This window comes from Mesocricetus auratus, unplaced genomic scaffold, assembly GCF_017639785.1.
Source record: "Mesocricetus auratus isolate SY011 unplaced genomic scaffold, BCM_Maur_2.0 Super-Scaffold_15014, whole genome shotgun sequence".
In the NCBI taxonomy this organism is placed as follows: Eukaryota; Metazoa; Chordata; class Mammalia; order Rodentia; family Cricetidae; genus Mesocricetus; species Mesocricetus auratus.
Window position 1 is genome coordinate 30,476,103 of NW_024429186.1, and position 27,120 is coordinate 30,503,222.

The 27,120-nt window shown below is 46.4% G+C and overlaps 1 protein-coding gene across 4 annotated transcripts in view; it reads left to right on the forward strand.

The window, feature by feature from the left end:
* Angel1 (angel homolog 1) overlaps positions 1–25,277 on the forward strand; it is a 29,415-nt gene extending 4,138 nt beyond the window's left edge. The window contains exons 2-11 of one of the 4 annotated variants that reach the window (XM_040742705.1): positions 3,271–3,385; positions 8,196–8,771; positions 9,591–9,817; positions 10,247–10,316; positions 10,967–11,400; positions 13,458–13,584; positions 14,232–14,342; positions 20,627–20,696; positions 22,574–22,737; positions 23,371–25,277. In XM_040742705.1, the coding sequence (XP_040598639.1) occupies positions 3,283–3,385; positions 8,196–8,771; positions 9,591–9,817; positions 10,247–10,316; positions 10,967–11,400; positions 13,458–13,584; positions 14,232–14,342; positions 20,627–20,696; positions 22,574–22,737; positions 23,371–23,531 (2,043 nt within the window). In that variant the 5' untranslated portion in view covers positions 3,271–3,282 and the 3' untranslated portion in view covers positions 23,532–25,277. Of the gene's footprint in view, positions 1–3,270; positions 3,386–4,814; positions 4,942–5,134; positions 5,286–6,068; positions 6,092–8,195; positions 8,772–9,590; positions 9,818–10,246; positions 10,317–10,966; positions 11,401–13,457; positions 13,585–14,231; positions 14,343–20,626; positions 20,697–22,573; positions 22,738–23,370 lie in introns of those variants that run through there. The other 3 variants (XM_005084005.4, XM_040742706.1, XM_040742708.1) reach the window with 3 other exon arrangements.
* The last annotated feature ends 1,843 nt before the right edge of the window (positions 25,278–27,120 follow it).

Here is a 27,120-nt window from a genome sequence, read left to right on the forward strand (position 1 = left end):
AACCAACGAGGCCTGGGATGTGTCCTTTTACAGCTCTCCAGTGTCCTCAACCGGGAGTGGAAGGCTCAGTGGAGTGATGGAAGCTGTATTTCTGAGACATGCGTGCATCTGAGAGGTTAACAAGTACAGACAGCAGAGCCGGCTATGGAGGAGAGACGGAAAGGCAGAGGGATAGCCAGAGGGGGACCGAAGTGTCACAGTGTAGTAATGACTGAATACGCCTAAGCATTGATGTGCACACTCAGTGGAAAAGGGGTGTGCACGCTGTGTCTGGGAGGAGGGGTTAGCAGCCCTGAGCTTGGCAGAAGGGCCAGCCACTGTGTTGGAGGCAAGGGGGAAATGTGGCTCAGGATCTTGTTTCACATACTGGTGATAGCGTGGAGGAGTTTATTCTCGGTGGCTCTACTTCTCAAAAGTTGATGGGGAGCTGGTCTCCTAAGGTGGAAAGTCAGAGGACAGACATGAGAAGCTGACAAACATTGAACTTGAGACATGTCTAATGGAAACCAGGTTTCATGACTCAGAGCCTGAAAGAGTGAATACATGCACTAACACTAATTTGGATCATTTTGGGAATATCTAGTCATTAATTCTGAGATGCTGGAGGGAACACTAGGCTCAGAGAAGCGGTTCTTTTTTTTTTTTGTTGTGACAGGGTTTCTCTGTTTAGCCCTGGCTTCCCTGGAACCTGCTTTGTAGACTAGGCTGGTCTCCAACTCACAGAGATCCGCCTGTCTTTGTCTTCCAAGTGATGGGATTAAAGGTGTGTGTCATCACCACCTAGCTAAGAAGCAAAGTTTTTATCAGAAAAGTCAAATGGGCAATGCTTTTTAGCCTATCAGAGAGGCTGAACTCACCCACTAGACTTGTGCAGATTCAGTATGGAAGCCGCTAACTCATTAAAGCTCTTCAGCTCTTGGAATGTGGCTACTTCAAATTGAGGTATGCTGCTGGCTAACACACAAACTAGAGTTCAAAAACTCAGTACAAGATAAATATAAAAAAAATCCCTCATTTAAAAATAAAATCTGTAAGTTATTTTTTATCTATAGGGCTGTATTAAAGATTATTAAAACTAATTTCACTTGCTTTATTTAGTTATCTTTTCATTTCCTTGTGTGATGCTTGGGATTAAATACAGGGTCTCTTTCTTTTTTCATTTTTTTGAGACTGGGTTTCTCTGTGTAGCCCTGGTTGTCCTAGAACTCACTCTGTAAACAAGGCTAGTCTTGAGCTCAAAGATCTGCCTGCCTCTGCCTCCCAGGTCCTGGGATTAAAGGTGTGTGCCACCATTGCCCAGCTAAATACAGGCCTTATTCATACTAGACAACTGATCTATCACTGAGCTATATGCAAATCCACAAGTTTACTTTTGATTTTACTTTTTTTTTCTGTACTGAGACTTGAACCTGAAGCTTCATACATGTTAGGCAAATACTTTACCACCAAGTTCCACCCTCAATTCTCTAGTGTACATTTTTCCTTTTATTTTATTTTATGTGTATGGATGCAATGGCTGAATCTATGCCTGTGTACCATATGCCTGGTGCCTGCAGATGCCAGAAGAAGGATATTACAGATGATTGTGAGCCACCATGTGGGTGCTGGGAATCGAACCCTTATCTTCCAGAAGAGCAGTCAACACTCTTAACTGCTGACTCATCGCTCTGGTTCTCTCTAGTATAAGTTGAAAAATTACTGTCATTACTGTTTTATATTTATGGATATTTTACTTCCGTGTATGCATGTGTATTTTATGTGTGTCAGGTGACCACAGAGGCCAGAGGAGTGCATTAGATCCCTAGGAACTGGAGTTATAGACAGTTGTGAGCTGCCATGTAGATGGCCTGTCTTCTAGATGTGCAGGCAATGCTCTTAACGACAGTCTTGTCTTTTCAGCTCCCTAAGATAGAAATTTAAACCACACACGTGGTTCACATTATTTGGTGGGATGGGCAGCACTCTCCAGGCCTTGTTCAGTAACTTCTATACTCCTGAAGGTAATTGGGAGAAGTATAGCAAAAAAGTTATAGGCAGCCGACTTCCACATGTACAAGCTGAATTCTTCAACGTACTGCAAAACCTTTCCCTTCCACGGTGGGACAGTCTATGCCTCGTGAAGCCAGGCTAATGGAGAAGGCATGCGCTCTTCTCACTGCCCTTGCTGTTATCCCAGCTGAGATGAACTGCAAGGCTCATCCCTCAGATTAGTTCTGATAAGAGGAAGCTGGACACAGAAGATGAGGCTTGTAATTTTCCTTTGGCTGAGGAATTGTGGCTCACGGGTGTCGTTGACTGTGTAGGACTGGTGACTGCCTCTCTCCTTGCACGCTTGCATGGTACCTTCTGGTCCTCCCAGAGGAGGCTTTCAGGTGAGATCCAGCTCAGGTCCTCCAGGTCCTGTGTCTGAAGTGCACGGTGTCATCAGCAACAGGGACTTACCTTCCATGTCTGGGGGGAAGCAGACAGCAACAGGGCAACAGCAATAGCCTATGACATGTTGGGAGTCTCTTGAACAGCCCTGACCACTTATAAGTCAGAAAACAAGGATGGAAGCTTAGCTTCTCTGGCTCCGGGAAAGCTTCTGAAAGTGCGCGTCAATTAGCTGGCCATACTGTGTCTACAGTGGTGCCCTGAGCAGCCCAGGTGAGGCTAGCTCTCTCAGCAGAAGTCCCTATCTCAAACTTTTGTTTGCTTGTTTAATTAGATTTATTATGTAGACTGTGTTCTGCCTACATGTGTCCCTGCACACCAGAAGAGGGCACCAGATTTCATTACAGAGAGTTATGAGCTACCATGTGGTTGCTGGGAATTGAACTCAGGACCTCTGCAAGAACAACCATCTCTCCAGCTCCCAAAGCTTCCTATCTCAAAACAACTTGATGAGTGTCTAAGGGCCTCGCCTCAGCCCTGTGAAGCAGACCTCTGGAAAGAGGGCCTAGATATCTATGCTTTTAAGATGTTTTCCAAGGACATGGAAGAAGCATTCCTTTGCAAAAAGCATAGTCTTTGGTTTATGGTCTGATTTGGAACTTGGACTTGCAAATAGATCCTGGAGAAAGCGGAGAGTTTACTTAAGCCACGTTGAGAGGGCTTGAACTTGGGGTTCCCTAGGTAGTACTAATGGTTGCATGCTGACTTGGGCTCCCCAGGCTTCAGATTCCTGGAGCTGCATCTCAGGTAACGGGGTGAGTGTTGCTGCTGCCACAAGCGCATAATGAGGGAGTCTCAGGAAGGTCACATCACTGACTCTCTCCTTCTTCCTTTTAGCCCTTCAGTGTTATGATGTATCCAGCTGGCCCAGCGTCTGGTGACTCCCCAGAGGGCTTCCCTGAACAGCCAAGGATCCAGCCACAAATTGGAAATGGCACAGCTCAGACACTGGGTACTGAAACTGGGTGTACAGCGTGGTCCTTCCTTCCTTAGAGCAAGGCTGAGGCTAAAGACTGAGGATAATAGACAGGGAAGAGAAATTCAAAGAGGTCTGGTTAGTACGACTTGATGGAAGAACTGGCCTTCATTTAAGCAGCGCATACTTGATCCATCCAGTCATTAGTCCCTTCTGTGTGACTGGATGAATTATAATTTATTTTAAGACAAGGTCTTTGTAGCACTGGCTAACCTGGAGCTCAGAGAGATTCACCTGCCTCTATCTCCAGAGTGGCCTACCATGCCTAGCTTTAGTTTCCTATTGCTGTGATGATAAACACCAGGACCAAGACAATTTTCAGAAGGAAGGGTTTATTTGAAGCTTACAGTTCCAGAGAGGTGAGTCCATGACGTCAGAGAAGAGGCCGCAGGCTTGTGGTAGAATGGGAGCTGAGGGCTCACATCTCAAGCTGCAAGCCCCAAAGAGAACAAACTGAGTCTCTAAAGACCCCAGAGCCAGCCTCCAGTGACAACACACGTCCTCCAGCAAGGCCACACATCCTAATCTGCCCCAAACAGCCACCAGCTGGGGACTGATGGGAACCATCTTATTCAGACTACCACGCTGACCTACGATTAGGCATAACGAGATCCAGGGTGAACACACGGCCAGTCAGACTCGGTTCCTGGTACTGAGGAGTTCTCCTTTCATTCCAGCGGGCCACATCACTTTTACCTCGTGATAAACACAGTATCCACCGTACAGTCTTGGTCTCCGATCTTGGAGAATCCTCCCTCCCTCCATTTTTCTTTCCCGATGGGACACACCTTTTCCCCATAACCCATTTGGAACTGGGGGAGGAAGTTAAAATCTTATGTGTTCAAAGCAAGGGAGGACTCCATTTGTGACCTAGAATCTGAGCTGGGGAACAGTAAAGGCACGAAGAGGTGTGGGAATGAGGAAGAACTTGTTCCCTGTCCTCCTGGCTCTGAAGGGCTAGTTACAGAAGTTAGGGTCTGAAGTCTTAGCGAAAAGTCCAGTCTTTCGTACTACAGATGAGGGAAGGATCAAAATGGGCGTACGATGTTCCTCGCCCTTAGTGGCAGAAGTGAGAATAAGACAGTGGGCTCTTAAAGATACTTTAGGGCCTCCAGCGAGCCCCTTAATTTTATTATTTATATTTATTTATTTAAATGAACCTTTAAAATTAGCATACAGATTAAGGGGTTTCACATCCGGCTGTTTTGTTGCCATGCAAGCCGGGCGCCTTCTCAGGCAGCCTCTCCCCTCGTAAACCCCCTCCCCCGCCTTACTCCCAATAAAGTTGTTGTTGAAGCGATGACCTGGGGCGGGGCCTGGGCGGTGTGGAGGAGGGGCCTGGGCGGCTCGAGGCTGAGGCTGGGCGGCGTGGGGGCGGAGCCTGGGAGGCGTGGGGCGGGGCCGAATAGAGGGAAACGGGTGTGCGGCGGTGTGGAGGGGCGGCGGCGGCGCGGGCAGGCGGCCGACCATGATCGCTTCGTGCCTGTGTTACCTGCTGCTGCCGGCCGCGCGCCTCTTCCGCTCTCTCTCAGGTACCGGCCTCACGTCCTGATGGGCGGTCCACCGGTCCCGGGGTGGAGCGCCGGGCCTCACAACCGCGGTCCTCGGCTGGTGGCCAGGTGTGAGGTGGCTCTCGACCCCGGTCCGCGGGCCATCCTGGCCCCACGGGGCTCGGGCTGGCCGGCGACTCTCGTGGGCAGCCCCTCCTCACGCCGCGGTCTGGTGACGTCGGGCGGGCCACGGTTAACGTGGACCCAGGGCTGGGGAAGGGGGCGTCCTCCTTGGCGGTGGCGGTGGTCCTAGGGCAGGCTGAGACGCTCCCGGGGGTCGGGAGCGGTGGCAACCCCGGACAGGCGAGGACCGGACTTCTCGGCGGGTAGAATCGGGGAGGGGTGTGCCCTTAGGCGGGTGGGTTCACTTCGCATGGGCTTCCCTCTGCGGCCTGTCATCTGCTGTCCTCTCTCAGTTCAAGTCTAGTTGAAAAACAAAACAAAACAAAAAACAGCTTATGTGCAGAAGCCAGCCGCGTTTAGACCTCGCCTTTGGAGAGAGTGTTTGGAGAGAGATGTGATAGGTTGAATGGATGCTTTAGGGAGGCGGGTGGCTGTTACTTCTGTAGAATCTACCTTCTCTCTGCTTTTGAAATGCAGGCTTTTTATGCAACCCCGTTTTTTCTTTGAGGTCCCTAAGAACTCCCAGACTTTTCTCCTGTAGCTTAGGGGGCAGTATCAAGAAGGGTTTTCTCAGAAATAAGAGGCCCAACTGCATTCTGTGCTTTTGCTTTGTGGAACTGCGTTATGTGGGCAATGGATAGTATATTTTTTATATCAAGTAATAAATTTTTAAAAACATTGTCTCCACTAGACTGCTAGTTTCAACAGAGCAGGCCATTGTCCATTTGTTCACTGTATCTCATGCCAACACATGGCTTGCTGGTGGTCATGGGTTCCAGAGGATTCTGGAAGACCTTGGATGTTCATACTTGTCAGGAATGGGAAGTCCTACAGAAGTCACTGTTTATAGAGAACCCAGCATATTCCTATAGTTATGTGACTAGTGTCTACATATTAGATACACTAGGTAGTCTTAATATTAGTCTTAATATTAGCCCACAGGTTTACCAATCAGCACAGTTCTATGGATTTTAGAGGAGCCTTCCACCCACACACTATAAAGTGACAGGTATATTAATTTTGTGTATTTGGTATTTTTAAAAAGATTTGTTTAAGAAGCATTCTCCTCTTGAAAAACAATCACCAGCTGGGCGTTGGTGCCACATGCCTTTAATCCCAGTACTTGGGAGGCAGAGGCAAGGGGATCTTCGTGACTTCAAGGCCAGCCTGGGAAAATGGGGGGTGTTACGTTCATCAACCAAAGCTGCTCTGGCATGTGCTGTTTGTATGTTTGTATGTATGTGGGTGTGTGTGTATGTATGTTTGTTTGTTTTAAGGGACAGGTATTTAGCAAGTTCCTAACTGAATCCCAGCAGCAACCAGCCTGTGGCTGGAGAGTGTTCTTGACACTCCTTGTGTTGCAGGATGCTTGGTGGTACCCTGACCCCTGACCAATAGCACTGTCACAGTTGTGGTCCCACAGTGGCTCTGGACATTGCTGTTCCTTAACGGCAAAATCTACCTCTTTAACCTAGTTAAAAAATACTGATTTAGGTATTGATTGATTGATTGTGTTTTTGAGACAGGGTTTGTGTAATAGCCCTGGTTGTCCTGGAACTCACTACAGAACTACAGAACTTACTCTGTAGACCAGACTGGCTTCAAACTCAAGAGATTCACCTGCCTCTGGCCTCCCAAGTTCTGGGATTAAAGGTGTAAACCACCACTGCCTGGCCATTGATTTAATTTTTAAGAAATTCATTTATTATTCTCTGTCTCTCTCTCTCTGTCTCTCTGTGTCTGTCTGTCTGTCTCTCCCTCCCTCTCTCTCTCTCTCTCTCTCTCTCTCTCTCTGTGTGTGTGTGTGTGTATGTTGGGGTTTGCTATGACATTTGTGGAAGTCAGAGGACAGTTTCATGGATTTGGTTCCTTCACCCTTTTCAGCAATGGCCTTTACTTGCTGAGCCATCTTGTTGGCCCAGATTTACCACTTATTTAGAAGGACATAAGTTCATATAGTTCACATGGACTAAAATATTGTCAATAAAATGAGTGTCTAATGATCGTGGGCATCATCGTGTGCATGTCATTTGTTCTGAGATGTAAATAAGTGATCTGCATGTGTGTGCTGGGAGGGGAGTTACTTGCTGTCATCAAAATGTTACTTTGAAGCTCTAACTTTAGAGTTCCCTGCCTACTTTATTGCCCATTGACTGCCATTCATGGCTGCTATTGCAGAGATAACAGCTGTCTTGTAACTGTCAGTTGCTGGTGCCTTCTCATTTACGGTCTCTGATGTGTTATGGAGTGAGAAAACATAATGAGCTTTGTGAAAATGTTACGGGTGGAATAAATATCTCTGGAAAGAGGCATAGGGGTTTTGTTAAAAAGTAAGTTGATTTTTAAGGCTGTTCATTATTATTGTTATTATTAGAATGCTTTCATAGACTAGGGGGCATCTATAGAGCTTGAAAATTCTTGGGGGTTACCTGGTTTGAACAACTCTGGTTCTCATCCGGTCGAGTAAGCCCTTCTGAAGGAGCATTGTTTAGGGTCAGTTCTGTATTATTTCCTGGTCATATGCTAGTTCTAATGTAATGTGGTTTTCAGGACCCGAGAGTTAAAAGTAGTGTTTACAGGACTGGAGAATGGCTCAGTGGTTAACAGCACTGGCTGTTTTTCCAGGGAGCATACTTTTTTGATTGATTCCAGCCCCCACATGGTGGCTTACAACAATCTGTAACTTCAGGTCCAGGAGATCCTACACCCTTATCTAACCCCTGTAGGTACCCAGACACTCACATGATACACAGACGTATATGTAGACAGAACACCCATACACATAAAAAATAAATTAAAAATTAAATAGTAGCGTTTACCTCCAGGAAAAGAGATGAGGTTATATGGGCCTATCTATTCTAGTTTATCCCCTGGGATTTAGCTGTTCTTTCATTCTTGCATTGAAATGTATCGGGTCCCTGCCGTGCAAATTGCTTACTACTTGTAAAGCAATTAAAACAGTGTCCGGCACACAGAGAGATGACGTTCCAGGTGTTAAGTTGGGAAGGCTGTGATAGTAGGATATGAGCAAGGGGGATGTGATCACTGCTCACACGGGGCTTCTGGGAGTGATGCTGTCTTCTAATAACCTGATATTTTGGCTTCCTTTCTAGATGCTTTCTTTACATGTCGAAAAAATGCCCTTCTGGCGAAGAGCTCGTCCCCCCAGGTAGAGGGTAACTTTGCCATGGCCCCTCGGGGGCCTGACCAAGAGGAGTGTGAGGGGCTGCTTCAGCAGTGGCGAGAAGAAGGGTGGAACCAGGCTCTCTCAACTGCGAGTGAGGGCCCTCTTGCAGATAAGGGACTAGCTGAGAGCAGCCTGGCACTCCTGATGGATAATTCTGGAGAACCGGATGCTGCCTCGGAGGACAAGTGGTCCAGCAGGCAGCTGAGTGACCTTCGGGCAGCAGAGAACCTGGAGCAGCCTTTCCCTGAGGTGCAAGGGGAGGAGCCACTGGCTGAGGTTGAGGGCCCTTTGTGGGCAGCTGTCCCTGTGCAGACAGGGCCTCAGTATGCAGACTGTGCTGTCCTCCCAATGGGCGCCATGGCTGCAGAGCAATGGGAAGAGGACCCTGCAATGGTGGCCTGGAGCATAGCACCGGAGCCTATGCCCCAGGAAGAGACTTCTATGTGGCCCTTTGAAGGCTTGGAGCAGCTGCAGCCTCCCCCAATGGAAATACCTTATCATGGTGAGTCTGGTAACCAGCATGGTGAGCCATGGTGGCAGGACATTTGGAGAAGATCCTGCCGTGGGGAGTTCTGCTGCACAGTTAGCTTTCCTGAGACTCTTGCAGGGTCAGATGTCAGGGATGTCGTTTTAAAGGTCATTGTATCTGTCCTCACAGAACTACAGATGAAACCGTCAAGTGTAGAGAGGCAGTGGAACCTGTCTAATGTCTTGCGGTTAGGCAGCAGGAGAACTGAGGCCCAGTCTTAGCTCTGATACTCTACATTGGTGCTCTGCGGGCGTGACACAGGGTGTTGTGGAGGAAGGGGTAGAGAGCTCTCAGGGCCTCCAGTCTGCCTTATTTATGTTACATATATTGGGAGTCTAGGAAGATGTGAAGAAGATTGTATGGCTTAAATAGATTTGAAATCTGTTCAGGTGCCTTACAGTATAACCAGAAACCAGGTACAGAGACAGGAAGCCCTCAGGCCTGAAATTACTCTAGAGGTATCTTTAACCCCAAAAGACTATTAAGCACACCCTATTGCATTATCTCCCAGTGACTCGTGGCTTTATCATAGGTGGGAACTTGTCAGACTCATAAGTATTCTTGGGCATATGCTAGTGCTGGGTAACCAGGGGGATTCAGTGATGGACAGACTGAGATTAACTCTGACTCTGAGGAACTTACTTTCAGCTCTGAAAAATGCCCTTAGAGGGATGGGTGGCAGGGGCAATGGAAAAGGAACCTCAAGCATGACATTGTGACTTTGGGTAGTAATGGCTTGGCCTCTGGACAACCTACGTGTGTTCTGGAACTTTTCTCTTGACCCCTTTGCAGAAATCCTGTGGCGAGAATGGGAGGATTTCTCCACGCAGCCAGATGCTCAGGGTCTGGAGGCAGGGGATGGCCCTCAGTTCCAGTTCACTCTGATGTCATATAACATCCTGGCCCAGGACCTGATGCAGCAGAGCTCAGAACTCTACCTGCACTGCCATCCAGATATCCTCAACTGGAATTATCGCTTTGCCAACCTCATGCAGGAATTCCAGCACTGGGACCCTGATGTGAGTGAAGAGGGAGATACACCATCTTGCATAGGCGTAGGACCCAGGCTGTTTTCTGACTCTCGGGGAGAATGAGTTTCTGCTTCATAGCTATTCAGATGATGATAGTTTTGACAGACAAGCTAAGATTATCTATGGCTCTATGGATGACGGACAGGTTTGAGCTTGCTTGCCATGGAGTCAAAGCATTTTGGGCAGATGCTAAGACGATTCTCAAGTGTACACTTTCTAGCACCCTTGTACAGGGATTCACAGGCTGGGGGGAGTCTAACACCTGTTCATGCTGGTGGTGGCTCTCTGTCTGGGAAGTCAGCCCTGTGGGAAGTTCCACTGTGGCCCCCAATCTGGTCTGGGGGCCTGCTCCTAGGGTGTAGGAGTCATATCGCTTCTGACTCTCTGGAGTGATTGCTTCCCTTGTCAATTTCCCAGATCCTGTGTCTTCAGGAAGTCCAGGAAGACCATTACTGGGAGCAGCTGGAGCCCTCTCTGCGGATGATGGGTACTGTAGCTCCCCAGCGTGTGCCAGCCTTTCCTCCTCCAGCCCTGCAGACTCTCTCCTCAAGAATCCTCCTCTTTGTGGCTTACTAAACCAGCAGCCTTTCCTGTGGGCTAGTTCTTTTCATCTGTGGGTGAGAAAGTAGAGCTCTAGTTTTTAAGTCTGTGGAGTAACCAACTCTATGAACTCCATGAAGCTGCATGTTACTAATCCCATTTTACAGATGAGAAGCAGGCTCCAAAAGTTGGTGGGACTTGCTTAAAATCCCCAAACTACAAAGCTCGTAGGTTGTGGAGCCAGGACTCCCACTTGTCTAACTAGATTCGAGGCACTAGGGACTGGAGAAGCCACATTGCTGGTAACCCACTGGGTCCCAGGACCCCATCTGGAGCCAGGTTAGCCTCTGGTGACAAGCCTCTGTTCTTCCTGTCATGTATTGCTTATGCCCTTCTCTTGGTCCTTCCCTTCCTAGTCCCTCAGGCCTCTGGTTACAGCTGTAGGGAGTGTCTGCAGAACCTCAGAGGTGGCAAGGGCTGTTATGGGGTTCCAGGATTGGTGCCTTAGGCATGGACCCTCTGTACTTCACCAGTGGCTGGAAGGGATTCAGGGTCCACCGACTCTGACCCATTTTCTGTCGTGGTGTTTCCTTACAGGCTTCACCTGTTTTTACAAGAGGAGGACTGGGTGTAAAACAGATGGCTGTGCTGTGTGCTACAAGCCCACCAGGTTCCGCCTGCTCTGTGCCAGCCCTGTGGAGTACTTCCGGCCTGGGTTGGAGCTCCTCAATCGGGACAATGTAGGCTTAGTGTTGCTGCTGCAGCCGCTGGTCCCTGAAGGCCTGGGGCAAGTCTCAGTGGCTCCCCTATGCGTGGCAAATACCCATGTTCTGTACAACCCACGTCGGGGTGATGTCAAGCTGGCCCAGATGGCCATACTTCTGGCCGAAGTGGACAAGGTGGCCAGGTTGTCAGATGGCAGCCACTGCCCTATCATCTTGTGTGGGGACCTGAATTCTGTCCCTGACTCACCTCTCTACAACTTCATCAGGGATGGAGAGCTCCAGTACAATGGGATGCCAGCCTGGAAGGTGAAATGGGGTGACCGCTGTGGGGTGGGGACGTGGAGGAGGGACAGAGCTGGGCGTTGGCATCAACTGTGGTAACAGACTGTTGGGCTCCTTCCTCCCGTTGCTGCTAATGTTGAATAGCTGTGTCTGCTCCTGGAGGCTAGCAGCACTTAAGTACCCCTGAGCATACTCCCGTTTTTATCATTTAATTTGCAAGTGATTCTTATAAATTATTTAAGAATTAAAACATAAAACAAGAGAAAATACCCCTTTATCACCCAAACCCCTACCATCTGTGTGGAAGGAAGTGATGACTCTCCTAAGTGTAGCAGCATGCTCTCCTTTTCTGAGCAGTCACAATGGTATCTATGCTCTTATAGTAGTTTACACTTGCTAAGCTCTTAGCTGTGCATCAAGTACAATTTTGAGTACTTTACTGTATTAACTCCTTAATTTTCACTCTTTCTATCATTGTTTTCATTTTAATAAATGCAGAAACTAAGGCACAGAGATGGTAAATAATTTTGTTTAGGTTATGCAGTTAGTGGAGGGCTCAAGAATTGTGGTCTGGATTTTGGCACTATGCTGTGATCACCATAACAGGAGATATATATAAGTCTACCATATTTGTTTTATAAACACAGCACAACTTTTTGTTTTTTTCTTTCAGTCAATAATTTGCATTTGAATCTAAGTTCTTATAGCCATAGCTGCCAAATATTGGTAGCATAGATAGCTCATAGTTTTATAAGCTCAAGTTGACTTTATTGTACATTACTCTCTTTTCTTCTGTTTTGTCTCTTCTTGTTCAGCTTATTTCTTAGTCTTTGGCAAAGCCCAATGGACAAGGGACACAAAATGACCGAACTATTATTGAGTACTTGGGCTTTTATCTGAATGAGGTTACTTAAGTGCTGGCAATGTTTTGGTTGCCTAGAGCAGGCCATTAGCCTGCTCTAAAGAAGCCGTCTTCAAGGAGCTCACGGGCAGGAGAATTTGCTGAGTGTCTACCAAATGACAGACACTGTTAGGCATGGGTAATTGAAAGCACTTGTTTTGAAACCAGACAGCCCTGAATTCAAATCCCTGTTCTGCCATCCTGGGAAAGTTAGAGAAGTTTCTCAAGCCCCCTTTGCTTCTTCTGTACACTGAGTATATAAAGGGACCAACAGGAGATACTTTGTGAGAATATGAAATGATGCCTCGTTCAAAGGGAGCAGTTGGTAATTAGTAGTGGTTATTATTAGTGTAAGATTTTTATTATATTATGGAGTAGTGTCCCATTTCCTAGTAAGGGATATTAACTTAAAGAACATTAAATAACTTGTCTGAAGTCACAGCCATTAAGTGGTCATTCAGTTCCAAGTCTCCTTTTCTCCAGATTATAGACCACATTTATGCATGGCAGAGGGAGGGATTGTGTCTGTCACCAGTCTATCCCAGTGCCTTGCACATAGCTGGCATTCAACTCTGTAGTTAAATGATATAAAGGGAATTTTGCTGCCCACATTGGATGAGGATGACTGATATTGCTGAATGTTTCCCCTATACGCTCTGTCCGTTCCCAGGCTGCTCATGACTTTGACTGAGGATGGTGACATAGATACGGTAAAGTGCTTGGTGCATTTCCCTTTTGCTTTTACCCTATGGTTTCCCAATGATAGGCTCAAGGAATAGACTATCTTCGATCTAGTAGATGCAGAGTTTAGGATGACAGGATAAACCTGTATCCATTACACATTAAAATCTGTCGAGAGTTGGTCTCCCTGGTGGAGGATGGCATAGATTTTTCTGAGGTGAACCTTAGGACCACATGCTCTTACAGTTTTGTTTTCCTTGACTTATTCTTCACTCTTTCTATCCTTTCCTATATCGTGAACATTTAAGGGTTCTTAGTGAGAATGTAATGTTATAATTAGACCCTTATTGTTGCCGTCCCCTGAGATTTACACGGCTCGCTCATTTTATGTGTCCACTGTCTGATTGTGTGGGTTTGAATTTGTTCAAATGCCCCCAAACATGAATCATTTCCTTTTTCTGTTTTGGCCTCCTCATCCCCACCTTGCTCTTTCGTGTAGGTTTCTGGACAGGAAGATTTCTCTCATCAGCTTTACCAGAGGAAGCTGCAGGCCCCACTGTGGCCCAGTTCCCTGGGCATCACTGACTGCTGTCAGTATGTCACCTCCTGTCATCCCAAGAGATCAGGTAAGCACATACTCTTTTGTTTGAAGCGTGTGCGTTCTGTCGTGTTGTCCCCACCCCCCATTTCTGTATCCACCGTGTGTGTGCCTGGTGCCTGCCGAGGCTAGACAAAGGCCTCAGATCCCTTGGTACTAAAGTTAACAGATGGATGTGAGCTGTCATGTGGGTGCTGGGAACCGAACATTCTTCTTTTTGTTTTTGTTTTTTTCCAAGACAGAGTCTTTCTACATAGCCTTGCCTGTCCTGGAACCCACTATGTAGACCAGGCTGGCTTCCAACTCAAGAGATCCAGCTGCCTCTGCCTTCCCAGTACTGGGATTCAAGGCATGCACCACTATGCCTAGTTCATATATCACATTCTTATTTTCAATGTCTTCATGTTCATGTGGGGTGAGAGCTTGCTCTTAATAACAAGAGACAGTGTAATCTCCTGAAGTCTCTTAGCAAGTTTCCCTGGTTTTCTCATTGTCCTCCATATGCCATTAAATGAAATGAACAAATTTTAGTTGCAGCTGTTGGAAAAAAAATCTCCCTGTCCTCAGAGTCAGATTTCCTTTGTGTTGTTATACTAGAAGGTTTCTGGCGCTTAGGAGGCCTCAGCATGTGACTCTTTGCCTTTCTTTTACCATATGGCATTTCCTGGTTTGTAGAGAGACGCAAGTATGGCCGAGACTTCCTACTACGATTCCGCTTCTGCAACATCGCCTGTCAGAGGCCAGTAGGACTGGTTCTCATGGAAGGAGTGACAGACACCAAGCCAGGTAACAGTAAGCCTGTTCTCTTGGTTCTCACCTTTCTTCTTCACCCCTGGCATCATTTATAGTTCTTGTTTTCTAGTCCCCCGTTTCCCCCTCCCTCTCTTTTAAAAAAGCTTTCTTTATTCTGTTTGAATGTGTATAGTTGTGTACCACGTGCATGCAGAGGACAGAATAGGGCATCAGCTCCCCTGGAGCTGGAGTTACAGGTGGTTGTGAGCTTTCTAAAGCAGGTGCTGGGAACTGAGCCTTCGTCCTCTTCAAGAGCAGCAAGTGCTTTTAACTGCCGAGCCATCTTTCTAGCCCATTCCCCGTCTCTCCTAAATCTAACCCTGATCAGCTTCTGATGATGAGTTTAGAAGCAGGAAGGTGAGTTGAGTGTAGGCATTGGATGTATACTTTGATAAGAGCCCTGTGTTCTTGTCAGCTCTGAGACTGAGCTTAGCTGCTGATAATATGTAGCATGTGTATAGCATTTGCAGGGGAGAAGATGCATATGTCACAGGGCTTTGAAAATTGAGAGGTGACAGTGGGCCTTGTCACAAGAAAAACTTGCTCTGGTGGATGTGACAGTATTTCTTGATAGCTTTACTTTCTTGTCTCTGAAACCACTTCAAAGTAATAAGGAAGATGGAATAAAAAAAGCCAAAGGCAAACTCTGTCCTCAGTGATTCTGTAATGGCTACAAGGAGAAATGGGCTGGGGTGCCAGAAGCAATATGGAGTCTTAGCAATGGGGTTCTATAGATCTCCGAAAGAACCACACTGCATTTCCCCAAGGTAAGGCATGCCTTTGGAGAACAAACCCCAAATCTTGCTTTTTCAACAAGAATAGCATGTACACAGCATTCTGTTCTAGCATGCACACAGGAGAGGATACAGATGTCTCACTTAGGGTCCAGCAGCTCAGCTCAGAATTTTAAGATTATAATCTCAAAGTAAAACAAAAACAGTCTCGCATGAGTAACTTTATATTAAGAACAGATTATTGGGGCTGGAGAGGTGGCTCAGAGGTTAAGAGCACTGACCGCTCTTCCAGAGGTCCTGAGTTCAATTCCCAGCAACCACATGGTGGCTCACAACCATCTATAATGAAATCTGGTGTCCTCTTCTGGCATGCAGACAGATGTGGAGCCAGGATACGTTGTATTCATAATAAATAAATAAATCTTAAAAAAAAAGAATTTATTTTGCAGGTAGTGGTGGCGTATGCCTTGAATTCCAGCACTCAGGAGGTGGAGGCAGGTGAATCTCTGTGAGTTTGAGGACAGCCTGGTTTACAAAGTGAGTTCTAGGACAGCCAGGACTGTTACACAGAGCCACCCTGTCTTGAAAAACCATAACAAAGAATAGATTTTTTAAAAAAATAAATGTGCACCTGAATGAAACATAAAATAACACTGAAATGTAATAGCAAGCAAAATTAGGCCAAGACCTTTAACCTACACTGATAATTAGTGTATAAGTAGAAAAGAATTATCTACTGGGCATGATGGTGCTGAGGAGGCTGAGGGGGCGGAGAGGGGATGAAGGCTGTTCAGCCTAAACTACATAACAAGATCTTGTATCAAAAAAAGTTTTATAATGGGAGTGATTGAATAACAATGCAAAACAATGGTAGTGCTTTCACATTTGAGGTTGAATGGGGTAATTACCACATGCTTGGTTGTCCCTCATCCAGGGCTGACCGGGCTGCTGTTGAAAAGCTTGTATCACTGTGGACCAGAAATGAAGAGCATACTAAGTGCAAATGGTTTTCTAGAGGGTCTGTTTAAATATGTGAACAGATACAATTTCTAGTTTAATACCAGAGTTACCCACTTTTAGCTATATATCAAAATATGCCAACTTGTCTGTGGCACTAACATCAGTGGTGACCTCCCAGTGCAAAGGGAGATGCAGTGCAGACAGCGGTGGTCTGATCCCCAGAACTGACGTAGCACTTAACTAGTGCTTTACATCACCCGCTCTGTGTGATATGATTCCTATCTTCTCAACTCCCTTTATGAAAGAATGATCAGTTTTCTAGACTGGTTTTTTTATGTGTATGAGTGTTTTGCCTGCCTGTATATCTGTACACCAATTGCATTCAGGGCCCTTAGAGGCCAGAAGAGGGTGTCGGATCCTCTGGAAAGGAGTGAGTGTACAGAACCAAACTCGGGTCCTCTGCAAGAGCAACAAGTGCTCTTGACTGCTGAGCCTTCTCTCCAGCCTCCATAATGATTCTTTTTTATTTGTTTGTTTGAGACAGGGCTTCTCTGTGTAACAATCCTGACTGTCCTGGAACTCACTCTGTAGACCAGGCTGGCCTCAAACTCACAGAGATCCTCTTGCCTCTGCTTCCTGAGTACTGGGATTAAAGGCGTATGACACCATTGCCTGGCCCATAATGATTCTTCTTTTTTAAAAATTTAATTTAATTAAAACAATTAGATTTGTTTTGTGTTTTTGTTTGTTTGTTTTATATATGAGTGCTTTGTCTACATGTATGCCAGAAGGCCAGAAGAGGGCATCAGATCCCAATATAGAAGGTTGTGAGCCACCATGTGGTTGCTGGAAATTGAGCTCAGGACCTCTGGAGGAGCAGCTGGTGCTCCTAACTGCTGTTCTTTGATTTCATGGGAGGAATCTTAATCTGCCGTTAGTTGCTGGCATGACTCAGCCTAGTGCCTGCCATGGTGCATGGCATTGGCGGCTGCCTCCTCCCCGCTTAGTTCCCTGAGAGCCTAGCTTTATGGCAGAGGTACTGCCCCATCTCTGGGTTCACACTGCCATTTAGTAGTGTGTCACACACTGCTCATATACCCCATTTAAGTGTTTGGTATCAGGGCCTATTAAAAGAGTTATGTCCATGTTTGCTGTTAGCACAGAGCCAGGAAGCCACCTCTTAAAGGAGCTGTGCCTCTGTTTGCCAGGGACACTTACTAACAGGAACAGAAGTAGGAGATAGAAGCATAAGAAAGCCTAAGTGTTCACATCGGTACTTATTGATGATACCTCTGTGTAGTTGGTCAAGAGAAACAACCAAGGCCAATAGCATTAGAATTAAGATAATCCTGGAAAATAGCTAATTACAAATTAATATGTAGCAATCAGTAATAGTCACATATAATGTTTTTGCTTTGTTACAAGATATAATGAAAGTAAAACTATTTGTAGGAGGAGCAACAACAAAATATATGATAAGAAAAAATATCAGAAACATGAAGTGGGATTTCCTTCCATCTGATTTATCAATGTTTTTGGCCAAATTTGTCCATAATAGTCCTTTATCCTTTCAATTAAAAAACAACTCTGTTTAGGTGAAATTCATAATTTACAAAATCCACTTATCTAAAGTTCACTATCTTAGTATGTTTCAGAGTTGGGATAGCAAGCACCACAATATAATTTTAGAACATTTTGTTCTTGTCCGCTGACACAGTTCATATTGGGGACCAAACCCAGAGCCATGTGTTTACTAAGCAAGCACTCTGTCCCTGAGCTAAATTCTTGAGTCGTAACTGTAGAACATTTTTTACCACCACCCAAAGAGCTTCCATACACATGGGTGATCACTTTCTATCCATCTTCCCTATGTCAAAAATTGAAGGACCATAGATGTATGAATTTTTAGACTTACACATTTTAAAAAAATTTTCATTTCATACAATATAGTATAATTAGCCAGGCAGAGGTAGCACACTCCTTTAATCCCAGCAGATCTCTGTGAGTTCGAGACCAGCCTGGTCTACAAAAGCTAGTTCTAGAATATCCTCCAAAGCCACAGAGAAACCCTGCCTCAGAACCCCCCCAAAACCCCAAAACAACAAAACAATATAGTATAATTATATTCTTTCCACTCTCCCAACGCCAACTCCTTGTGAACCCTCCTTATCTCCCAACCCACCAACTCTGTGTTTGTCTCTCTCAAGAAAAAAAGAAAAAAAAATCAAAACAGACCCCCCCAAAAAGAAAGAAAAAGAAAAAGATCAGTAAAATAAAAACTATGAAAATGAACAAAAAGTACACAAAGAAACATGGAGTCTGTTGTGTGTTAGGTAGATACTCCTGGGCCTGGGGCCTGCCCTGGAGTGTGGGTAACATACCCATTGAAGAAAGTTGATTTTCTCTTCCCAGCATGCTTCAGTTGCAAATAACTTGGTTAGGGGTGGCACTTTGTGTCCATTCCCTTTGTTGGTGCTGGGAATTTGTGTGGTTTGAACCTGTGCAGGTCCTGTCTGCAGTCACAGCCTCTGAGTTCACGTATCAATTCTGTTGAGTCTGGTCGACGCTGTTTCTTTGGAGTCATCCACTCTCTCTGGCTCTTAAATTCTTTCTGTGTCCTCCGCCTCATAGATCTTGGAGCCTTGAGAGGAGGGGTTTGATAAAGATGGCTCATTTAGGGCCAAGTGCTCCAAAGTCTCTCACTCTGCACTGTTGTCCTGTTGTAGGTCTCTGTGTTAATTCCCACCTATGGCAAGAAGAAGCTTTTCTGATGAGGGCTGTGCAATGTTCCTATATCACTCAGGTCCATTGTTTCTAGGACCATCTATTTATTTGAAAATTTCATAACTTCATTTTTCTTAACAGCTGAATAATATTCCATTGTGTAAATACCACATTTCTATTATCCATTCGTGAGTTGATGGACATCTGGGCTGTTTCTAATTTCTGACTTTTATAAATAGAGCATCAATGAACATGGATGAGAAAATATCTCTGTAGTAAGATGTTGAGTCCTTTGAGTAGACACTGATATCCATAGGGGCTCTACCAGTTTGCACTTCCAACAGCAGGCAGTGAGTGTCTCCTTCTCCTACATCCTTGCCAGCATGAGCTGTTGTTTGTTTTATTGATGTTGGCCATCCTGACTGGGATAAGATGAAATGTCAAAGCAGTTTTAATTTGAATTTCCCTGATGGGTAAAGACGTTGAACGTTTTAAAAGTGTTTCTCAGCCATGTATGTTTCATCTTTTGAGAACTGTTTAGCTCTATACCCCATTTTTAAATTGTTACTTTAGTTCTTTATTTGTGGATTTCCTTCCTTTCTTCTTCCCTCCCTCCCTCCCTCTCCCCTCTGTCTCTCACCCACACAAACACACACATAAAATTGGCATTTTCTTCATTCTGTAGGCTGCCACTTTTCTCGAATGATGATGTCTTTTGCTGTTTAGAAGCTTTTTAGCTTCATGAGGTCCCCTGGTTAATTTTTGATCTTACTGCCTGTGCTGTCAGTGTCCTGTTCAGAAAGTCTTTTCCTGTCTCCTATCAGATTCGGAGTGTCTGGTCTTTTTTGAAGTTCTTAACTCATTTGGAGTTGAGTTTTGTGTAAGGTGATAGATACAGATCTATTTTCATTCTTTTATATACAGCTATCCAATTTGACCAGCACCATTTGTTGAAGATGCTCTCTTTTCTCCAGTGTGTATTTTTGATTTCTTTGTTTAAAAAAAAGTCAGATGTCTGTAGGTGTATAGAATTATGTCTGAGTCTTTAGTTATTCCATTGGTTAACATGTCTGTTTTCATTCCACCATGCTATTTTTATTACTATAGCTCTGTAATACAACTTGGAATCTGAGATGGTGATACCTCCAGCACTTCTTTTATACTCAGGATTATTTTAGCTATCCTGGTGTGTGTGTGTGTCTGTGTCTGTCTGTTTGTCTGTCTGTCTGTCTGCCTGCCTGCCTGCCTGCCTGTCTGTTTCCATATGAAGCTGAAGTGTTTTTTTTTCAAATTCTGTGAATTATGTTGAAATTTTGATGGGGTTGCATTGAATTGGTAAATTGTTTTTGGTAACATGCCCATTTTCACAATAATCCAACCAATCTGTGAGAATAGGAGATTTTTCCATCTCTTGGTTTCTTCTTCAGTTTCTCTTCAGTGTCTTTCACTTGCTTGGTAGAGTTACCCCAAGGTATTTTATTTTTATTTACTTTTTGAGACTATTGGGAAAGGTATTGTTTATCTGGTTTCTTTCTCAGCATTTATATATAAGGAAGGCTACTTATTTTTGTGCGCCAGTTTTGTGTAAGGAATTGGATGGCATTGGTGGTCCTGTACAAGGTAGGGGTTGAGTAGGAGGGACTCTTGACGATTTTCTTCCTCATTCTGCACCATGTGACTGCATGACCAGTTTTAAATGCAGGTTTTTAGCCGTGGTTCACTTTCTTCTCCCATCACTCTTTCTCTTTCCTTTTCCCTCCCTGACCTTCTGGAACAGTACAGCCAGGGTCTGAGAGGGATCTTAAGGTTAAAGGTTCTGACCTGTGGATAACAAAACCTTTTCTCTCTTGCTCCCCACAGATCGACCTGCTGGTTGGGCCGAGAGTATCTTTGAGGAAGAGATATCAGAACTTGAGCCTGTCTTCTCCAGGTAAACTTCTTTCCAGTTTTCAGTCCAGGCAGGAGAGAGAGAGAGAGATTCTCACTAGCTATGCTGAGGCATACTGGGGGATTACTTTTTTGCTAAGTCCCCTCTTCCCTAATAAGCTTGTAGAGGGCATACACATATGCAGAAGCCAAGGTGATATTCTTGCAGGTGAAGAGCCCATGAGGGAGAAAGCCTCCCAGCAGACATGTTGGCTTCCATGAGTACACTGGTGTTCTTTACCGGGTGAATGGATGAGGAGTAGAAGGGGTCTCGCTTTCATTTCTGTTTCTCTGATTTTAGCTGAGATCTCCAGCCTCTTCCTAGTATGGGAAGGACTTTGCTGAGACGGAGTAATGTGCTAGTTTTCCTTGCTGTGATGAAAGACCATGGAAAATGCAACGTAAGGGAGGAAGGGCTTATTGTCAGGTGGCAAAGCCACGGTTGGTCCTGTTCACCTGCAGTCAGGGAACAGGAACTGATAGACAGTGCTTTGTCTACTTTCTCCTTTGGTAACTCTAAGACCTCTGCCTGTGGAATGGTGCCGCCCGCAGTTAAGGTGGGTTTCTGGTCTCAACCTAATCTAGATAATTGCTCACAGGCATGCCCAGAGGTAATCGATCCCATCACGTTTACAGCATTAACCATCACAACGCTACAGCTTGTCACCTGCACCACATCACTTTAAAGTTACAACTTTCTTCCCCACGTCCCATGGGTTCATGGCAATCTCATAATGCAAAATGCATCCAGCTCAACTTCAAAAGTCCCCATAGTCTTTAACAGTTCCAACATAGTTTCAAAGTGTGAGTGATGAGCCTCTTCTGAGATCAGGAACTCTCTGCACTTCCTGGGTAGGAAGGAAGCTGCACATAGAGGCACACATCTTTAACCCCAGCGCTTGATCTCTGTGACTCTGGGCTACCTAGTGAAGTTCTAGGCCAGCCAGGGCTACATAGTTAAGCTTTGTCTCAAAAAAAAATTAAAACAAAACAAAACCCAAACAACAAAAAAGAAGTTACATACTTCCAACATACAATGGCACAGAGTAAACTTTCTCCTTCCAAAAGACCAGGACCCAGCAGGGAAAACCACTAACCCTTGCAGCTCCATGTTGGGAATCTGGGTGGGGCTCAGGACAGAATCATCTGGATTCCAAAAGGCTTGGGTAGCTCGGCCTCTCCAGCTCTGCTGCCAGTAATAGCACACATGGCTTCTCTCAGGCTAGATCTGCTCCACACCTCCAGTTTTCCATGATGGGTATACTATGGTTGTGGCATCTCCCACATCCTGGTATCTTAGTTACTGTTCTATTGCTGTGATGAAACATCAGGACCAAGGCAGATTTTAAAAGAAAACATTTGACTGGGGGTTGCTTATCGTTTCAGAGCAGTAGTCCATGGCCACATGGCAGGGAACACAGAGGCAGGCAGGAAGGCTTGGGCTGGAGCAGTAGCTGAGCTTACATCTGATTCACAGGAAGCAAGCAGAGAGGATGGGGAGGAGAGGAGAGAGAGACTGGGCCTGATGTGGGCTTTCGAAGCCTCAGAGCTCACCCCTGGTGACGCACCTCCTCCAAGGCCACACCTCCTTATCCTTCCCAAACAGTCTATCAACTGAGGACTGAATATTTAACTACGAGCCAATTCTCATTCAAACCACCACACCTGGGCTCCACTGAAACTTAAACTTTATCTTCACAACCTTGCACAACCTCTCAGAACTTCCTAACAGAGACTCTAACACTGCCACAAATTGCCTGGCGTCAGCAACAGTTGAAATCAACATTAGTATTATCCTTTAAAAATATTCATAAACCCCAAAGAGGAAGTGACCTGAGGGAAAAGGTTTTGTTAGCTGACATCTTACCTTCTGTCCTGCAGGTCTATAGGCAGCATCCAGCACTGTCTCCACCTGACCTCAGTGTATACCCATTTCCTGCCCCAGCATGGCCGCCCAGAGGTTACAACGATGCCCTTAGGTCTTGGGATGACAGTGGATTACATTTTTTTCTCAGCCGAATCCTGTGAGAACGAGAATAGAACTGGTAAGCCAGGTGAATCGGGTTTCTGGAAGCCACCCCAGGGTCAGGTATTTGGTGGCTTGGCATGGATTACATGAACCTGAGCGTCACAGAAGCAGACAGGGGGCCAGGTTTGTGCACCATCTTTCTGCAGGCTGCCTACGTGCTTTCTCCTTTTCCTGCAGTGTCAGGGTTGGGGCAGGGGAACAGGCATTCCTATTCCCATCACAGAGATAAAGGTAGAGCAGTAGAAGTCATTAGACTTGTGTAGGGGCAGAAATTGGGTAGGATCAGAAGCTGTTTCTTCTTGCCATTAGTTACGGTGAGCAGTGGGCCAGCCCTATGCCTAGTGTTACTTTTATAATGTTTGAATTAATTTCCTACATTTAGAATCATATTTTATATAAGGAGTATATATATTTCTGTTTGTCTTGAAAAGTCAAAAACTTTGTAATGTTGGGCATAGGGCCAGTGTTCCATTTGTCCCTGTGTCCCTGTCCCTGCCGTCCAGTGGGAATGTCAGGTGGGATGTTTGTGTGCGCAGGTGTGTGCACACATGGATGCTGTTTAATTTACAGTGCACATTTTGAGGCCCATGTCTACTGTGGAGCATGGCTGGTGACCGTTGTACCTACTGACTTCTGCTTTGTGCCCCAGATCACAGGCTGGATCGAGATGGAACTCTGAAGCTCCTGGGCCGCCTCTCCCTCCTCTCTGAAGAGATTCTCTGGGCTGCCAATGGCTTACCCAACCCCTTCTACTCTTCAGACCATCTCTGCCTGCTCGCCAGCTTCGGCATGGAAGTCACTGCCCCATGAGGGCCCCCAGGGGAAGAGCTCACTGGATCGACGACTGCATATGCCCCGTGCTGTGGAAACTTACGTCCCTCCCTTCATTCCCTCCTGCCCGTGGTTAGACTTTCTCCAGGCCTGTCCACGTCCTGCCCCAACCTCTTCCTAATCCTGTGCCACACGCTAGGCGGTCCTGGGAGAGGTGGAAAGCGTTCTCCTTCCTTCCATGTACCCAGAGCCCCCTCCCCCATTGATTTTTAATGACCAGGGTTGCGGGAGTTATTGATCTCATTGGTTATTTGCTTTCAAGCCATTTCTTGGTGGCACCCTCTGACCTAACTTTCCCATCCCTTTGTTGCCCTTGGGTTCTGGTATGCACATGCAAGGTGTGTGTAAAGTGTGAATTCTCTGGGGGTGGGGGGCTGCCTGGCTCAGCCAGGCCTGCTCTGCCTAGTTCATGTGCCACCATGAGGTGCTGAGGTAGGGGCAGGCTGAGACCATGACACAGTAGCTGTGTGCTGCCGGAGGCAGCAGGTGTGGGCCCTTTACCCTCTGAGTTTCATTAGCCAGTCATCTAGGCAGCCTGGGCGCACTTGTTACTTCTGACACAGACGGGCCCACAGCCTAGAGCAGCAGGCAGGGACACAGCAAACACCAGAGCTCCTGAGACCTGAATGATTTTGGTAGGACTTCTCTGAGCAAGGCAGTTTGAAGTCTCGTATTGGGGTTCAGTGGGCTGGTACAGTGGTGTGAAGTTTAAAGCCTTTTAAGGATAAGGAGAATGAACCTTTATGGAACTGTAATCTCACTGGACTCTGCAGAACTGGGCAAGAGTTCGAGTCCCGGTAGAAAGAGCAAGAGGCTCTACAGCTGCCTTCACCAGGACTGGAGCCCCGGAGCCTTGTTCTCCGACCCTGCACACCTCAGAGTTTTTCTCCATTTCATTCCCCTCCCTCACCCCACCTCCTCCTGCCTTCCTTGCTCCCTTCTAGTTTCTCTCGAGAGAATCCTGCTGTGTAGCTCAGTCCAAACCATCTCAACAGAAGCCTGGCTTTGGGCAAACTAGCTCCAAGAACTCAGGGTGGCAGTGCTTGCAGATTTGCTCTGCCGTTCCTCCCCAAACCTGGGACTCTACTCAAGACCCCTGTAGGCCATACCGTGTCACCTGCATGCCTTACTCATTGCTGGGGCATAGTCTCATATAGCTTTAACTCAGTGCCTGCTGGCCCTTGCTGGTTGTCCGCTCTGTTTCCCCTGGGGACTGGAGTGGGTTGCTGCGAGGCTGTGGCTAGGGATGCTGGGCCAGAGCCTTATTTCCTTTCCTTCATTTGAAAGCCAAAGACCCAGCTGCAAGGCTGCTGCATCGCTGACTCTCAGCTTCTCTCGCTCAGGTTCTGGGGGAACTTCTTTTCCTGTGTGTGTCTATTTTTAGGTTTTGTTTTCTGCGTACTGGACATTTGCCTGTCTGAGCCCCAGGCCTGTCTGTCCACAGCCCACTTTTCACCGTCTCTCTCTGGGCACCTCCTGAGGTCTCACGACCGTGCCCTGTTGGTTCTCAGGACAAGGGTCCATGATTATTCCCTCTGCCAGGGTACGCAGGTTCAACTGCTAAAGAAGGTGGAGTGCCAGGGTTTGATGGTTTATCTTCTCCTCGTTTCTTACTTGTTTCTGTTTTAGAAATGAAGTGTGGGGGCTTAAATGGCATTTAAGCTGCACTCTGTAGCCGGCAGAACCAGGCAACGTTTACCCAAATAAAGGCTTACATGCCCCTTCTGTTGTTGGTCTTTTCATTAGGACTCTGAGGCATGGGATTTGAGAGAGCTGGAGGTTGTGGTGGGCAGAGAGAGGTTCTGAAGAGCTGTGATCCTGGGGGTAGGGCTTTAGGGGAGGGTGGGGCCTTCAGCTCTAAATGGGGAATAGAAAATTTGGCCATCTGTCTCTTATCTTGCCCGTGCTCTGGGGCTTGGGAGGAACAGGTTTGAGTGAAGTCAGGGTGCGGCTGCCTTCTCTGTCCTCCTGTGAGAAGGGAAGGGTTCCAATTTAGCTGCTGTGTGCCCTTACTCCATCTGCTGCCTGTGTCTGTCTGTAGACCATAGACGTTTGCAGATGGGTCGGTGTGGAAAGCAGGATGTCCCTGGTCAAAGCAGTGGCAGCTGTGTGAGGCACGATATGTGTTGTGCAGCAGATGCCTTTTGCCGGGTATCTATTTCTGATCATCTCTTGGAGTCTGGAGCCAGGGCTAAGCTGTGGGCCATCTGTCATTGGAAACACTTCTCTTCCTTGCCGGCCCTAACTGCCAGTACTTATGTCCTCCTCTGGTCTCCTCATGCGGTACAGCAAGCCAAGGCCTTGTGAGATGAGCCATAGTTTTCTGTCTTACCTCAACAGTTGTCAGCCCCATACTCAATCTCCAGTCAGTGTCTCCCCAGGGACTTGGTATTATTTAAAGCCACCTGGAGCTGTGGTGCACTCTGGGTCAGAATCCACTGATTTAGGGAGAAAAAATCTAGCCAGGGATTAGGATTAGGGTGCCTTCCCTTGGCCTGGTTGGTTGATGATTAGGTAAATCACTTAATCCCCTCACCTTTGAGTTTGCATCCCTTGGTGAAAGGAAGTTGCAAGAGTACTTCTGAGGGTGTTTTAGGTGCATGTTGCTTGTACCATGGCAAGAAAGGGATGCTAAGAATGCCAAAAAATTCTGGTAGATTGAGGATAGTTGTCCAGAGGAAGGTTGGATAACTGGTCCCATGGGCTGGGAAGTATTTGAAAGCTCCGGGCTTTGAGTTTACAGTTTTAGTGCTTTTTTTTTTTTTTTTTTTTTTTTTTTTTTTACTGCATGAAGGATCCCTCGGGCCTCCATGGTTAATAGTTTACACTGAGCTTCCACTGAATGTATGTGTGTGTGGGTGCTTGCGAATGTGTATGTGCATGCATGTGGGGACCAGAGATCAACTGTGGGTGTCATCCTTCAGGGTCCATCCACCCTGCTTTTTGAGACAGGGTCGCTCACTGGCTTAGGACATACTAAGTAGTCTAGACAGACTGGCCAGTGAGCTCCAGGGATCCTTTCTGCTTCCCAGTGCTGGGATTACAAGACTGTGCCACCGTGCCCAGTTTTATGTTGGTTTTAAGGGTTCAACTCAGATACTCATGCTTGCACAACAAACACTTTACAGAGTGATTTTCCCTCCCACTAGGAGGCAGTAGGGGTGTAGTCTTGATAGCCCTTCCACCCCAGGAAACAGAGACCCAGTGACATGCCCAGAGTCTTGAATCATGGCTTAATTTCTTGCTGGCTTATGCTCTCAGACACAGCCTTCCCAGGGGAACAGAGGAGCCAAGCTTTCTTGCCGGTTGCCCATCGTAGGGCAGGAGCTGGGAAGAGCTCAGAAACAGCTTTCAGGTGGAGATGGGGAAGGGATCCCATCAACTAGCTTCATTTTGCTTTTTCTTTCCAGTTCCAATGCTAGAATGCAGTGACTCACTGGTTCTGGTGTATTAAGTGATTTGCAATGCAGTTTCTCTTTTTCCAGGGCATGGAAGCCCATCTCTAGTTTCTACCAGGAAGGAGCTGTCTGGGACCCAGGATCCCCAACATCCTGGTGCACTGTTGAAG